Genomic DNA, 15,125 nt, shown 5'->3' with positions numbered 1-15,125 from the left:
CATTGGTTGCCATGGTGACCATTGGTTGCCATGGTGACCATTGGTTGCCATGGTGACCATTGGTTGCCATGGCGATGGTCACCATTGGTTGCTATTGCGACTGTTTCCATCCCGTCGTCCTCCTGTCCCAACAGTCGCCTGCATGCTACACGTGTTGTAGCGCAAAAGCACAGACAGGAGGGAATGCAGAGACACAAGGATTTTATAAAATTGGATGATACTAAATGGTAAAATTTAGATTTACTATGGAGGTTGCTATGGCGATTATTGGTTGCTATGGCAACCGTAGCCATGGCGACCCTTGGTTGCTATGGTGATGGTTGCCATGACGACCATTGGCTGTATGGCGACGGTTGTCATCCTGTCGTTCTCATTTTCCAACATGCTACACATGCGCAGTAGCACAGGACAGGAGGGGGTGCAGAGACACAGGGATTTTAATATAGGATGATACTAAATGTTAAAATTTAGTAAGATTTAAAATAATTTTTCTGATCCTCTTAGATTTGCCTTTTCTTCTGTTTTAGATTCATGTTGTCCCTCAGTTTAAGATCCTTGTCAGTCTTCTGGGTGAGTAATTAAATACTAGTCATGTGCATATCCTGAAGATGGGACTTTGGTATTCTAATCTTATGTTTGCTTTCTTCCCCCCCCCCCCCTTTTTTTTTTTTAAAAAAAAAACATAGATAACAATGTGTGCGTTCATGACTTGCTTACGTTCCAACTTATGACCGCCATTTCAAAAGCGAAGGGTGCTTCGCTACTGTCATGTGACTTCCAGGTAGGTAAACATTTGAGTACTGGAAGAGGCATATTTTTATAGTCATAGGAATGTTTAACTTCGTATATTTGTCCTAATGCATTACAGCACATCCCTGGCTATAGTTCTAGGGGAAGAGTTGTTAATCTGCTCACAGGCAGCTAACCTTGAAAATCAGATTGTACAGCAAGGTATCATGTACTTCATACCTCTTTTCCCCCGTGGCCCCACCCCTCTCACAGAAAGAAGTAGTACCTTGCATCTACTTCTGGTCCTGTTTTGTTAGGAGTTATCCACAAATTTTGCAGGACAGGTTTGACCTGTTCCTGGAATATTCAAGTTAATAATATAGGAAGTTATATTACTGCTTTGTTAGCAATTCACTAATTAACATTAGCGAATCCCACTGGTAAATCGATAGCCTAATACTCATAGTCCTCACATCCTCTCTTCAGGTACCGGAGAAAGCGTGGGCGAGGTTTGGGGTGACAAGCCTGATCAGGCCAGTGCATTGGTAAACAAGAGCTGGAGAAATGGCTTGCTCTCTCTCCCTCCTCCAACCCCTCACAGCCTCTCTGCCTCTCTTCAGGTATTGGAAGAACATAGGATGAGGTTTGGGGTGATAAACCTGAGGCTAAGCCGAGGATCGTAGACAAGGGTTGGAACCAGTTGACCATTAACCTTCCTTGAGGGTGTGGCAGCTGGATGCTGCAGTGGACACACCTTGTTCAACACCCCTTAACTCAGGAACTGTGCATCACACCGATGCAGGGCATCGGTGACACTCTGCTTTCTAGTCACTTTGCTTTCCTGTGATATGTAGATTTCCAAAAGGGAGTGTCAATTCAGTCAGCGGAAGAATACGTAAGCGAACACTTCCAATCCAGTGCAGGAGACTCGGGCGCAGCCGGCGCCACCATAGACTGTAATAGGAATTACAGCTATAGCGGTGCACAGTGAGTAACTTCAGCGCCGTCAGAAAACAGAGCTGAAGTTACTTATAAAACACTGTAATTCGGCCTCCAGCAATTGCTGGAAGACAAATTATTTCATTCCCCACTATCCACCTCGACCTAGAGGGGGAATAGTATTTAACGTCGCCGGGAACTTGTGCAGTAGCAGGATAAGCCACACAGGCTGTATCTTGCACCCAAATCTCCCGGCGGCGATTCCTCTCATATGCTACTTAATTGACAACCAAGTAAGCCCTGAACCATACCCATGGAAACTGAGCAATTTTAGTATTAATAGTTCGTATCAAGCTGGAAAACTTGTGAGATCTCTGCATTAGTGATGTGCATGGGGGATGAGGACAACACAAATACCACATTACTCTGGAAATCCTTGGTAATGGGTAATGTGTAATGGAAAGTTCCATGGATTACTACAATTTTACTGCCATCCCCATGGATTATTCTTCTCTGTATCACGGGTCGCAGTGAAGCTTCAAAGGAAGTTCCTACAATGTGGTGCAGCTTGTCTCCCCCCTTCCTCTGCTGTGTTGGGCAGTATACTCTGCTTGGCCAGGAGTCACACTGTGTGTCTGCACAGTATAGCTCTGGTTTTGAAAGTGAACGTCAAGCCTGTAATGATCTGTAAAGAATAATTGCTTAAAATCAGATTAGTTCTCATTAATTTCCAAGATGTCTGTTGCTTGTGGTGTTTTTTTTTTTTTTTTTTTTTTTTTTCTTCCTAATGTCCCCAGCAAAGTAAGTTTGATTTGTTAAAACAGAGAAACCGAGAACCCTATATAGTGTAGTATGTATTGGATCAGGGAGAATTAGTGTGGAGTAAGTATTATACTTACAAACATGGGTTACCGTTCAGGCAACCACTATATAGGCAGGTGGGGAGATTAGACCTGTCCCCACTCAGGATTAAGATGTCGCTCTCTGAAGAAGGAAAGGAGGGTTTGTCACCCTTCCAACCTCCAAGGGTGGATATCTTGACAAGTAGATGTACAGAGGCGCCAAAAGGATAAAATATGCTAAAATGTTTAAAATATTCGGGTGGCGGCGGTGGACCGGCCACTCAGACTCGATGCTGTCGCTTAAGATAAAGACAATTTATTCACATACTCCATGAACAGAACCGCAACGCGTTTCACGGGTATATTCCAGCTTCCTCAGGCAATAAACAGATAGGAGTACACAGTATAGTCTCAAGGTCACGAATAGCGCCTCTGCTCATGGAGTATGTGAATAAATTGTCTTTATCTTAAGCGACAGCATCGAGTCTATTTCTGAGTGGCTGGTCCACCGCCGCCACCCGAATATTTTAAACATTTTAGCATATTTTATCCTTTTGGCGCCTCTGTACATCTACTTGTTAAGTTTGATTTGTATTCAGCCATGAGAATGAGGCCAAATGGAAATTCATCTGGTTATTTATGTTGGATTCATGTTGACCCCTACGTTATTTGCATATGTTGACAGTAATTTTTCTCTTGCAGCATACTAAATCTGGAGAGGAAACCCTGAAGATGTGTGTGGCTGTCCGTAGGAAGCTGCAGCTGTATTATTGGAAGGACCGTGCATTTCACGAACTGCAGGTGACATAATCACAATATTTGTATAGTGCTTTTCTTCTGTTGGAATCAAAGTGCTCAAAAGCGGCATCCACAAAGGGGGAGCTCAAGGGGCCACTCTGCAGTGTTAGAAAATGTTGCCCAAGGACTTCTTACTGAATACAGTGCAGCCACTACGCCAGGCAGCGTCTGGCTTGTGGAATCACGGTCTGTTCCACGCACTGTAACATGTACAGCAACATAGCTGTGACCTGGGCATCATATCTTGGGTAAAGAGAGAGTTGTCTGTAACACAGGCACTATTTTTTGTTTTTTGATAGAAAAATACTTCACCGGCTGCCTTGCTGTTCTTTGTATTCTTTTTTTCCTCTGTTCATCTTCAGCAATACAAAGCTTTTAAAATGTGCCTTTTTAAAAAAATTGTTGGATTAAACCTCTGATAGGCAGTAAGGCCCTGTTCACATCTAAAAAGAGCAAAACACCTATCACTAACGTTTTGCTTGAGTGATTTTACCGCGATTAGCACGGTAAAATCACTGGACACTTCCGCGATTCAGAGCGATCGTGGTCAGCGCTTTAAGCTCTGCCCCGCGATCGCTCCAGGATCACGACAAAATGCTGCCAATGAACACATTTTGCGATTGGTGCTAATCGCCAAACGCCCGCAATCGGCGGAAGTCGAGGCAGAGAGAACACTGCCATAGGGTAGTATAGCACTATTGCTTTAAAAAGCGATAGCGCTTTAGTGATTAGCGGGAATCACCTGCTAATTGCTCAGGTGTGAATGGGCCCTTAGTGTTCCGCCGTGTGTGTGCGCCACCACCACTTGAAAACTCATTGATAATTTTCTACAAACCCACACGCAATGAGATTTCACCCATTGACATCAGTGGGAAAATGCAAAAGGCTGCCATTCTCATAGTTCTAAAGCCAGAGTCCCCAAACTTTTCACAGTTGGTTAAAGATTCATTAAAGGTGGGCTGCGCACAAAACAGCCAATCAAATTTCAGCCATTCATTTTACATGGAAAAATGTAAACTGCAGCTATTCTTAGATTGTTAATCAGAGTTCTCAAACTTGGCACAATAGGTGATTGGGTGACTGGGATTGATAGTCATGAAAGTGGGTGGAGCCTACAACAGCCAACCAAAATGTAATTGATTTTCAAGGGGAATATTTAAGTTGCTCCCATTCTTAAACTGTTAATGGCAGAAGCCTCAAACCTGCTACAGTCAGTGATTGGGGTTCAAATTAAGAAAAGGGGCGGAGCCACAGTCAGGTTTGTTTGCTTTTAATGGGGAAATGTACACTATTTATATTCTCACATTACTGATGCCAAGGTCCCTAAAGCTTACAAACTTGGTCATTGCATGACTGTGTGTCAAGGTTTTCTGGCAGACTTCCTATTTAAATGAGTCAGGAAATGAGCAGTGACACAAATTTGCATCTTCAAGGACAAGTGTGTTATCTTTAAACACAATACAATGCCTGTCAAAAGCTGATTATCATTGTTAAACGAGCAGAGGGTATGATATAACTTTGAATATAGATTTTATATTTTTATTTGATAACTCCTAGAGCTGCTGTCCAGCAATGAGCATTTCATGCCATTACAGGTAAAACCAAGCTCTAGTTCCGAAATATCCTGTCTGGGTGAGATAAGCGGAGCAGTAAAGGCGCATACAGACGCCTGATCTCTTTAAACGACATGTTGTCAGACCCGCCTGCGGGGCGGCCTTTCTGCCAACAGTTTCCCCGTGTCTGTCGGGAAGGCTGATAAGGCTGGTTTTGACCGATCCGCCGAGCACAAGTTAAGCAGTGTCTCCATGACAAATCTGTATAATAAATGACAAATCTGAATGACTCATATGCATACATAATTAGATATTACTCATACAACCAGAGCTTTACAGTGATCCTGTATTGGATCTTCCTCTGCATTATCATTTGGGAGTAAGGCAGCACATTCTACAGCCTCCTTTAGCAGCTTCTAATGTGGCTTTGCAGAGGCCCAGTGAGTCCCAATAGTCATCAGAGATTCCGACTGAAGGTGAAACTAATGACCCTTACTTTTACTCTTAAGTTTTCTACTAGGTGATATTTTCACTCCTTACCAATAGCATGCGTTATAAGACACCAAAAAGCAAGAAAATACTAATATAATTATAATAATAATTTTGACAATACTTTTTCACCTACTTTTTGGTACTTTTCCAATTCAAGAGTGCTGAAATTTGTTAAACAGAATATGAAAAAATATCTCCTAGGTGAAAACGTGGGAGGAAAAGTGAATTGAATAAAGGCCAATGTGTGTCTCCACATGGTAGCAACCTAACCAAAGCCTCTGCTGTGGAGGCGGTAAGGTTGGACAGTATGCAGCCTTATAACCAGTTTTGCTATTCTGTTCTCCTCTGCTTGATCACTTTAAACGTTAGCAAATATTGAGATTTACACTACGTTGATCACTTTCATGTTGGTTTAGAGCCATTAAAACATTATAAGCTAATTTATTTTATTCCCAGAAAGATATTTTACATATTTAAATTCAAAAAAGAACTGTTCTATAGACCTGTTGCCAAAGTGCATAGAACACTGTAGTTGCATCCGCACCAATGGAATTGATGACGTGCTGTGATCAACCCTGGAGTCACAGGGGTAGTCCGTATCAAAAAGCCAGGATCCGCACCGTCTAAAAACAGGCATTTATTAAAGCTCTTTAAAACATCTCAAAGTAGTAAAAAGTGTGCCGGGTCACCATTGACACACGGCGTTTCGGATATACTCCTTCCTCAGAATGGTTCCAGTACACACTACCACACATACTCTAGCCTATCCAATATATATGGAGGCAGAGGACCCGATGGAAGACTGCAACCTGTCAAAAATAATTTGCATACATACATATTCATGTCTGCAGTGACCAATGGAAAAATTGTAAACAATGCAGAGGCAACATATTAGAGACAACTGAATATAACTTGCATAGGTTGCAAGTTATATTCAGTCTTCCATCAGGTCCTCTGCCTCCATATATATTGGATAGGCTAGAGTATGTGTGGTAGTGTGTACTGGAACCATTCTGAGGAAGGAGTATATCCGAAACGCCGTGTGTCAATGGTGACCCGGCACACTTTTTACTACTTTGAGATGGTTTAAAGAGCTTTAATAAATACCTGTTTTTAGACGGTGCGGATCCTGGCTTTTTTTTGCCAAAGTGCATAAAACATGCCAGATGTTTAAATTGTAGGAGTAAATTATACTAAAACTCACACTTTGTGGGATGGGGAGGAATATTGGGAGAGTTAAAGGGAACCTGAAGATAGTAAAAAAAAAAAAAAAGTTTTGCTTACCTGGGTTTTCTGCCAGCCCCCTGCAGCTGCCCTGTGTCCACGCCAGTCCCCAACAATCCTCTGGTCCCCCGCCACGGTGCAATTTCGGTATCACTGACTTGCAAGTAGACGGCCATTGCGCCTGCGTTGCCCTAGCCGCGCGTCCTCGTTCCTGCTCTCGGTGCCGTGAGCGAAAATGTATACTGTGCCAGCGCAGGATTCTCTAGGCAACGGGCGCACGAACGAGGACTCACAGGTGCAGTGGACGCCGACTGAAGAAAGCGAAACTGAGCTGGTGTGGGGGACTGGAGGACAGGGCAGCTGCAGGGGGCTGGCAGAAGCTCCAAGTAAGTGAATTTTTTTTAATTTATTTATTTATTTATTTTTACTATCTTCAGGTTCCCTTTAAATGTGAAACCTTATTTTAATTGTGTTCACTTTTTAGGGGGATTTCAGTGTTCCTGATGTCCCAAAATCCATGGCGTGGTGTGAAAACTCCATCTGTGTGGGCTTCAAGCGAGACTATTATTTAATAAGAGTAAGTTGGTTTTTGCTCTCTGTCTTCTGCAACCATCATAAAAATAATGATCAAAGTATTTTGTGCCTTTTTTAGTAGTGCACCCTTAGGGCTCGTTCACACTACAAAAGTTTTTCTAAGCGCTTGTGATTTTAAAAGCTCTTGCTAATGTTCTCCTATGTGAGTGCTCACACTGGAACGATGTGATTTTGTAAAAAATCCCCCATAGGATTGCATTAGCAAGAGCTTTTAAAATCTTAAAAAGCTCTCATAGTGTGAATCAGCCCTTAGTGTGCAAAAAGTTTGAATCAAACCTAGTGTACAGCTTTGCACCTCTGTCTGCTAGCATGGCCGGGTTTGTGGGCAGGCCACCAAGGCCATGGCCTAAGTCGCTAGGAGGGCTGGGGCGCTGTAGCAGTTGGCAGATCAGCTGTTTGTGTGACCGCTCTTTTCCACCTGCTTGACTGCCGCCGGCCAGCACGATGTATAACATCCTCTGCATCGCAAAGTTCCCTGGCTTGCTGCACTGCCTGGGCGCCTCTCTCATTACAGCAGCACTGGAAGATCAGCTGTTTGTGTCCCCGCTACTTCCCGCCCGCCCGCTGACGTGATGTATGACTCGGTACACCTCTGCACTACAAAGTTCCCCTGGCTTTCTGAGCTGCCCGGGGCTGTATGCCGAGCTCCATATCCTCAGCGGTGCCTTCTCTCATCATAACGGTAAGAGAGTAACTGATACCCAATGACTTAGCCATATACAGGAAGTGACATCGCTGCTGCTCACTTTATGTATTTAAAATATATGGCGCCATCATTGGGTACTGCTCTTTTACCGCTGTGGTGAGAGAAGGCGCCACTGAGGATATGGAGCTCTGCATACAGCCCCGGGCAGTGAAGAATGCCATGGGAACCTTATACTTCAGATGGTGTTCCGTGTCACACAACATGCCAGCAGGCGGGCGGAAAGGAGCGGGGACACTAACCGCTGATAATCTTACAGCTTCAACTCCATGAACCTCCAGGAATCTCAATGGCTGTTACTTTTACTTTATTCCTGTGTCAAAATATTGTGGTCAGCCTGCATATTACTCCCTAGACTGTACTTGGAAGTTTCTGGCAGTGTCAGAATGTCAGACCCTTGATGCTCATTATATACAGAATTCCTGATAAGTTTACTGTGATTTGATATTATGGTTTATATCACTTTGCACTGTGCACTTTTCTACCTTGAGTGCACACAGCTATACATACAGTATGTGTTTAGCAGCAGTCATTTTGACATGTGTGTACTATTATTGCTTATTGTTTTACAGGAACTGCCATTGTAATGCTGCACTTTTTTCATCAATAGGGAAAAAGGCTTATATCGTTTGTCTTGAGACACCTGACTACTTATTTTGTCTGGAAGCTTGTGACTATTCAAATTGGAAACTTATTTCTATTGAATATTTTTACCTAAAGGCATGTGACTACTAGAGATGTCGCGAACCGCCGATTTTTCGGTTCGCGAACTTCCGCGGAAGGTTCGGTTCGCAGAAAAGTTCGCGAACCGCAATAGACTTCAATGGGGAGGCGAACTTTGAAAAATAGAAAAAATTATGCTGGCCACAAAAGTGATGGAAAAAATGTTTCAAGGGGTCTAACACCTGGAGGGGGGCATGGCGTAGTGGGATACATGCCAAAAGTCCCGGGGAAAAATCTCGATGTGACGCAAAGCAGCGTTTTAAGGGCAGAAATCACATTGAATGCTAAATTGCAGGCCTAACGTGCTTTCAAACATCTTGCATGTGTATACATCAATCAGGGAGTGTAATTAGAGTACTGCTTCACACTGACACACCAAACTCACTGTGTAACGCACCGCAAACAGCTGTTTGTGTAGTGACGGCCATGCTGGAATACTGCGCAACATGGCGAGATTGCTCTTCCTCACTCAGTGATGTCAGGTAATGTGTGACTTCCTTCTCAACTTTCCATGGCATTGTTAAAAAGCTTACGTTTTGTTTTTAAATTACATTTTCTACTTGCTGTGTACTTGTTCAGTACCGCGAATCCTGTGGAGGCGGGCAAGTCTGCCATTGTGACCCCGGGTAATGGCCGGGGAATGAGGGGTTTGAATCCGGTGTGGAGCCTGAGCAACGGCTACCACTACACATCCAAGGAGGGCAGCAGGCAGGCATGCACGCCCGCCCCGAGGTAGTGACCAAAAATAACAATACAGGAGGAGGACTTTCGAGGCCCTGCTGTGTATTTGAAATGAATGTACTTTAAATCCTTTAACGAGAACCAGTTATGGCGGGCAAAGATGACGACACATTCCTTTCACGAGAATCATATGGAGGCGGGCAAGTCTGCCATTTGTGACCCCGGGTATTGGCCGGGGAATGAGGGGTTTGAATCCGGTGTGGAGCCTGAGCAACGGCTACCACTGCACATCCAGGCAAGGAGGGCAGTAGGCAGGCAGGCATGCACGCCTGCCCTGAGGTAGTGACCAAAAATAACAATACAGGACTCAGGAGGACCTTTTGCGTCCCTAATTGTCATTAATCAACTTTAAATCCTTTAACGGGAATCCGTTATGGCGGGCAAAGATGACACCACATTCCTTTCACAAGAATCATATGGAGGCGGGCAAGTCTGCAATTTGTGAGTGACCCCGGGTAATGGCCGGGGAATGAGGGATGGAATCCGGTGTGGAGCCTGAGCAACGGCTACCACTGCACATCCAAGGAGGGCAGCAGGCAGGCATGCAATACAGGACTTTGAGGCCCTAATTGTAATGAATCAACTTTAAATCCTTTTAACGGGAATCCGTTATGGAGGGCAAGTCTGCCATTGTCACCGCGGGGAATGAAGGTTGGATTCCGGCCCGAAGTGGGAGCCTGCTGAGACCCATGCTGTAGCTGCCCTGACTGTGCTTTGCAGACCAGGCATCTGTGGTCAGATGGACCCTTGACCCAGCGGGAGACAAACCAAGTCGAAAGCATTTGCCAAGAATGTTTTACGGAGAGCAAGTTTTTTTGCCCTTTTTTTAAATTGTTTGAAAGTTTAGATGGTTGTATTTTTAAATTGTTTGAAAGTTTAGATGGTTGTATTTTTAAATTGTTTAAAAGTGTATCCATTCAAGTGCAAGTTATGCACTGACTGCCAGGTATAATGTGCAGTCACAGATGCAGTGAAAGATATGCAGTGACTGCAAACAGCCGTTTGTGTAGTGACGGCCGTGCTGGACTGGTGCGCACCATGACGAGAGTGCAGGTGATGGTGGCTTTTCAGCCCATATGCTCGCCCGGCTGATGTAGCTGAATAACAGAACAGTGACTGTCCAGCTGATCAAATTTGGTCTGACCACAATGAAGCAACAACCTTATTATCTTTTGTGTGCCACCCCCACCCAAGACACTCAAATAGCCGGCGGTCATTGCTTCATTGTGATGCGCAAGCCCCTTCACCGCAGCAAGGTAATGATCACAAAGGGGGATGGGCACATGTACACGCACCAGAAGAATTAGTGTAGAGGCCGCTGCTAGCAGCGGCCTTAAAAATTCAGGAATCCGCCTAGAGTCCTGGACCCTGTTGGTGGTGGCGGAGAAGGCAGTCAAGCGGCCTGCAGGCAGAGATGCTGTGTGTGGGGACTGACTTAGTCTTCGGTGGTGCAGTAGCCCTCCGTGATCCATTCCAAATTCATTTTGATAAAGGTCAGGTACTGAACACTGTCGTGACTTAGGCGACTTCTCTTCTCAGTAACTATGCCTCCAGCTGCACTGAAGGTCCTTTCTGACAGGACGCTTGCGGCAGGGCAAGAGAGAAGTTGTATGGCAAATTGGGACAGCTCTGGCCACAGGTCAAGCCTGCGCAACCAGTAGCCCAAGGGTTCATCGTCGCTTTTCGCAGAGTCTACATCCACACTCAAGGCCAGGTAGTCGGCTACCTGCCGGTCCAGGCGTTGGTGGAGGGTGGATCCGGAAGGACTATGGCGAGGAGTTGGACTAAAGAACGTCCGCATGTCCGACATCACCCTGAGATCGCTGGAGCGTCCTGTCCTTGCCTGCGTGGACTTGGAAGGAGGAGGGTTACTGCCAGTGGTACCTTGATTGCGTTGTGCAGCCACATCACCCTTAAATGCATTGTAAAGCATCATCGACAGCTTGTTCTGCAAGTGCTGCATCCTTTCCGCCTTTTGTTGAGTTGCTAAGAGGTCCGCCACTCTGTGCCTGTACCGAGGGTCTAGTAGCGTGGCCACCCAGTACAGGTCATTCGTCTTGAGTTTTTTGATACGGGGGTCCCTCAACAGGCTGGACAACATGAAAGAGGACATCTGCACAAAGCTGGATGCAGACGTACTCTCCATCTCCTCTTGCTCTTCCTCAGTGACGGGACGCAACTCCTCTTCCTCCCCCCAGCCACGAACAATACCACGGGAACGTGGAGCAGCAGAAGCCCCCTGTGATGGCTGCCGCGGTTGTTCTCCTTCCGCCGCCTCTTCCTCCTCCACAGAAACACCTTCCTCATCATCACCATCATCAGAGTCTGACTCCTCTCCTTCCCCACACGACTCCTCTTCTTCCTCCTCCTCCCCCCTCTGTGCTGCCGCCGGTGTTGTGGAAACATCGGGTTCGTGTGTAAATGGCTCCCACGACTCCTGCTGCCCTAACTCTTCTTGTTCACGCTCCTCCACAGCTGTATCCACCACTCTACGCACGGCACGCTCCAGGAAGTAAGCGTAGGGGATCAAGTCGCTGATGGTGCCCTCATCGCGACTCACCAGTTTGGTCACCTCCACAAAGGGCTCCATGACCCTGCATGCATTTCGCATCAGTGTCCAGTTGTTGGGCCAGAACATCCCCATCCTCCCAGATTGTGTCCTTGTACTGTAATTATACAGGTACTGGGTGACGGCTTTTTCCTGGTCTAGCAGGCGAGAGAACATCAGCAGGGTGGAATTCCAGCGAGTCGGGCTATCGCAAATCAGGCGTCTCACCGGCAAGTTGATTCTACGCTGAATCTCCGCAAAGCGTGCCATGGCCTTGTAAGAGCGCCTGAAATGCCCACACAACTTCCTGGCCTGCTTCAGGACGTCCTCTAAGCCTGGGTACTTGGACACAAATCTTTGCACGACCAGATTAAGCACATGTGCCATGCAGGGTATGTGTGTCAGCTTTCCCAAATTCAACGCAGCAATGAGATTGCTGCCGTTGTCACACACCACGTTGCCGATCTCAAGCTTGTGCGGGGTCAGCCATTGCTCCACCTGTTTAAGAGCAGCCAGGAGAGCTGCTCCAGTGTGACTCTCCGCTTTCAGGCAAGACATGTCTAACACTGCGTGACACAGTCGTACCTGGCATGCAGCATAGGCCCTGGGGTGCTGGGGCTGTGTAGCTGGAGAGGAGATGGCGGCACCAGCCAAGGAGGAGGAGGAGGATGATGACAGCGAAGCGGTGATAGCAGGTGGAGAGGAGGTGGCTGGAGGCGTACATTTGAATACGGCGCTGGTAGACTTGGGCGCAGGATCCAGCTGTTAAATGGCTGGTCCTGCTTCTGCACAAGTCCGGGGCGTTTTAATTACTATTCCCCCTCCAGGCCGACATGGATAGTGGGGGAATGAAATAATTCGGCTTCCAGCGATTGCTGGAGGCCGAATTATTGTGTTTTTTAGGCAACTTCGGCTCCGTCTTCTGCCGGAGCCGACCTTCCTCACTGAGCGCCGCTATAGACTGATTCCCATTACAGTCTATGGCGGCGCTGGCTGCGCCCAAAGCTAGCAGCGCTGAAAAGCACTGCTCCGGGCTGGAGGCCTGCCTGCAAGCCGTGGAGGTGTGACAAGTCGGTCCTCTGCGCAGCCACGTACTCCCTGCTTGCTGCCATCGGTCACCAGGTTGACCCGATGGGCTGTGTATGTAATGTAGTGGCCCTGCCCGTGCTTGGCAGACCAGGCATCCGTGGTCAGGTGGACCCTTGACCCAACGCTGTGTGCCAGAGATGACACCACTTGCCTCTCAACTGCACGGTAGAGTTTGGGTATGGCCTTTTGTGAAAAATAATTGCGGCCTGGTATCTTCCACTGTGGTGTACCAATGGCCACAAACTTACGGAAAGCCTCCGACTCCACCAGCTTGTATGGTAATAGCTGGCGAGCTAATAGTTCCACCACGCCAGCTGTCAGACGCCGAGCAAGAGGGTGACTGGCAGACATTTGCTTCTTACGCTCAAATACTTCCTTCACGAACAGCTGGGTACTGCTGTGGGCAGAGGAGAAGGAACCGCTGAAGGGAAGAGGCGGTGTGGAGGAGGGTGGCTGTGAAGATGCAAGGGAGAAAGTGGATGAAGACGATGCACCTGAAGGAGGAAGAGGAGAAGGAGGGTGGCTTGTCTTTTGAGGGGTGATGCTTTTCCTCAGGTGTTCTTGCCATAGCTGTTTGTGCCTTCTCTCCAGGTGCCTTCGTAAGGCAATTGTCCCTACGTGAGAGTTGGCCTTTCCACGGCTCAATTTTTACTGGCAGAGACAACAGATGGCTTTGCTCCGATCTGAGACACACGTGAAAAAATTTCCAAACCGCTGAGCCCCCCCTGGGGTGATGGCGCTACGGTGGCATCAGCAGCTGACGTTGAAGGGCATGTGTGCTGGCTGGCCATAGCTGGCGATACATGACGCCGGACACTGCCCCCAGCTGTTTCTGAGGACGAGCTCCCTCTGCTTCTATCATGGAGTCGTCTCCTCCTACTCCTCTCTGACTCCTCCTCTGAACTGTCCCCCTGGTCATCTCCTCTACCGGGAACATATGTGGTATCCGTATAATCGTCATCATAATGCTCCTGGCCAGCTGCGCTTTCCTCAGACACCTCCTCAAGTGCTCCAACTTCAGGTGGTCCACCATCATCCCCATCCACACACGTTACGTCCATACTATCGCCACCTAACTCAGACGTATGAGGGAGTGTACCTGCGCCTTCTTGTTGTTGTGGCAGTAGTGGCTGGGAATCAGTGATTTCGCCACCACCACCAAATAACTCCTGCGTAGTGTCAAATGCAGTGGATGTGGTGCTTGTTGTAGCGCTGGTGGCTGCGGGAGATGAGGTGTTCTGTGTTAAATACTCAATCACCTCCTCACGATTTTGGGAAGTGATGGCACGTGCCTTCTTCTGAGCACTGTATTTTGGGCCAGGTCCGCACGAAATCATAGCAACACCACCTCGCACAGACCTGCCGGTGCCTGGTGGCCTTCCTCTGGGTCTGCCTCTAGCTCTTCCTCTACATGGTTTGTCCATTTTGTCCATCTCGGGGGGGATGCTAGGTATATGCAGTGAGCTGGGTTCACTGAACAGTAAAGGTACTAGGATGCAGTGAGGTGGGTTCACTCAACATAACAGGTAGTAGGATGCAGTGAGCTGGGTTCTCTCAACACAACAGGTAGTAGGTATATGCAGTGAGCTGGGTTCACTTAACACAACAGGTAGTTATGTGCAGTGATGAGGTGGGTTAAGTAAACACAACAGGTAGTAGGTATATGCAGTGAGCTGGGTTCACTCAACACAACAGGTAGTAGGTATATGCAGTGAGCTGGGTTTACTCAACACAACAGGTAGTTATGTGCAGTGATGAGGTGGGTTAAGTAAACACAACAGGTACTGGGTATATGCAGTACTGGGTAGTACAATGTGCAGCTCCCTGTCACACACACAGGTAGTCAGTCACTGAATGTGCTGGGCTGCTGGCAGTGGCACACACACACTATCAATTAGCAAGGCTGTGCATACAACAAAAGTGTCAGTTTGACACACAGTAAAAAAAATAAAGTACAGGATGAGCTCTGAAAAGAGCTAGGGTGCTATAAAAGCAATAACAATCAGCCAGGAGCAAACTAAGCAGCCAAGAACCTAACTAATCTGTCCCTAGAAGAACAAGTCTGCAGCAGCTCGCCCTAGTCTGTCTAATAGCAGGCACACGAGTGAGTGTAATGGCCGCCGGACCCTGCCTTATATAAGGGGTGGTGG

General features: G+C 47.0%; 1 protein-coding gene across 1 annotated transcript in view; it reads left to right on the top strand.

Annotated features, from left to right (window-relative positions):
- The window catches only part of VPS39 (VPS39 subunit of HOPS complex), an 89,944-nt gene that overhangs the window by 25,261 nt on the left and 49,558 nt on the right, over positions 1-15,125 (top strand). Inside the window, exons 4-7 of the mRNA XM_068254924.1 lie at positions 528-570; positions 687-781; positions 3,213-3,311; positions 7,062-7,154. Of these exons, the coding sequence (XP_068111025.1) occupies positions 528-570; positions 687-781; positions 3,213-3,311; positions 7,062-7,154 (330 nt within the window). The remainder of the gene's footprint in view (positions 1-527; positions 571-686; positions 782-3,212; positions 3,312-7,061; positions 7,155-15,125) is intronic.

Source organism: Hyperolius riggenbachi, chromosome 9 (genome assembly GCF_040937935.1).
Source record: "Hyperolius riggenbachi isolate aHypRig1 chromosome 9, aHypRig1.pri, whole genome shotgun sequence".
NCBI classification, from domain to species: domain Eukaryota; kingdom Metazoa; phylum Chordata; class Amphibia; order Anura; family Hyperoliidae; genus Hyperolius; species Hyperolius riggenbachi.
Note: the sequence above shows the minus strand (reverse complement) of the source record. Positions and strands in the feature narration are given on the sequence as shown.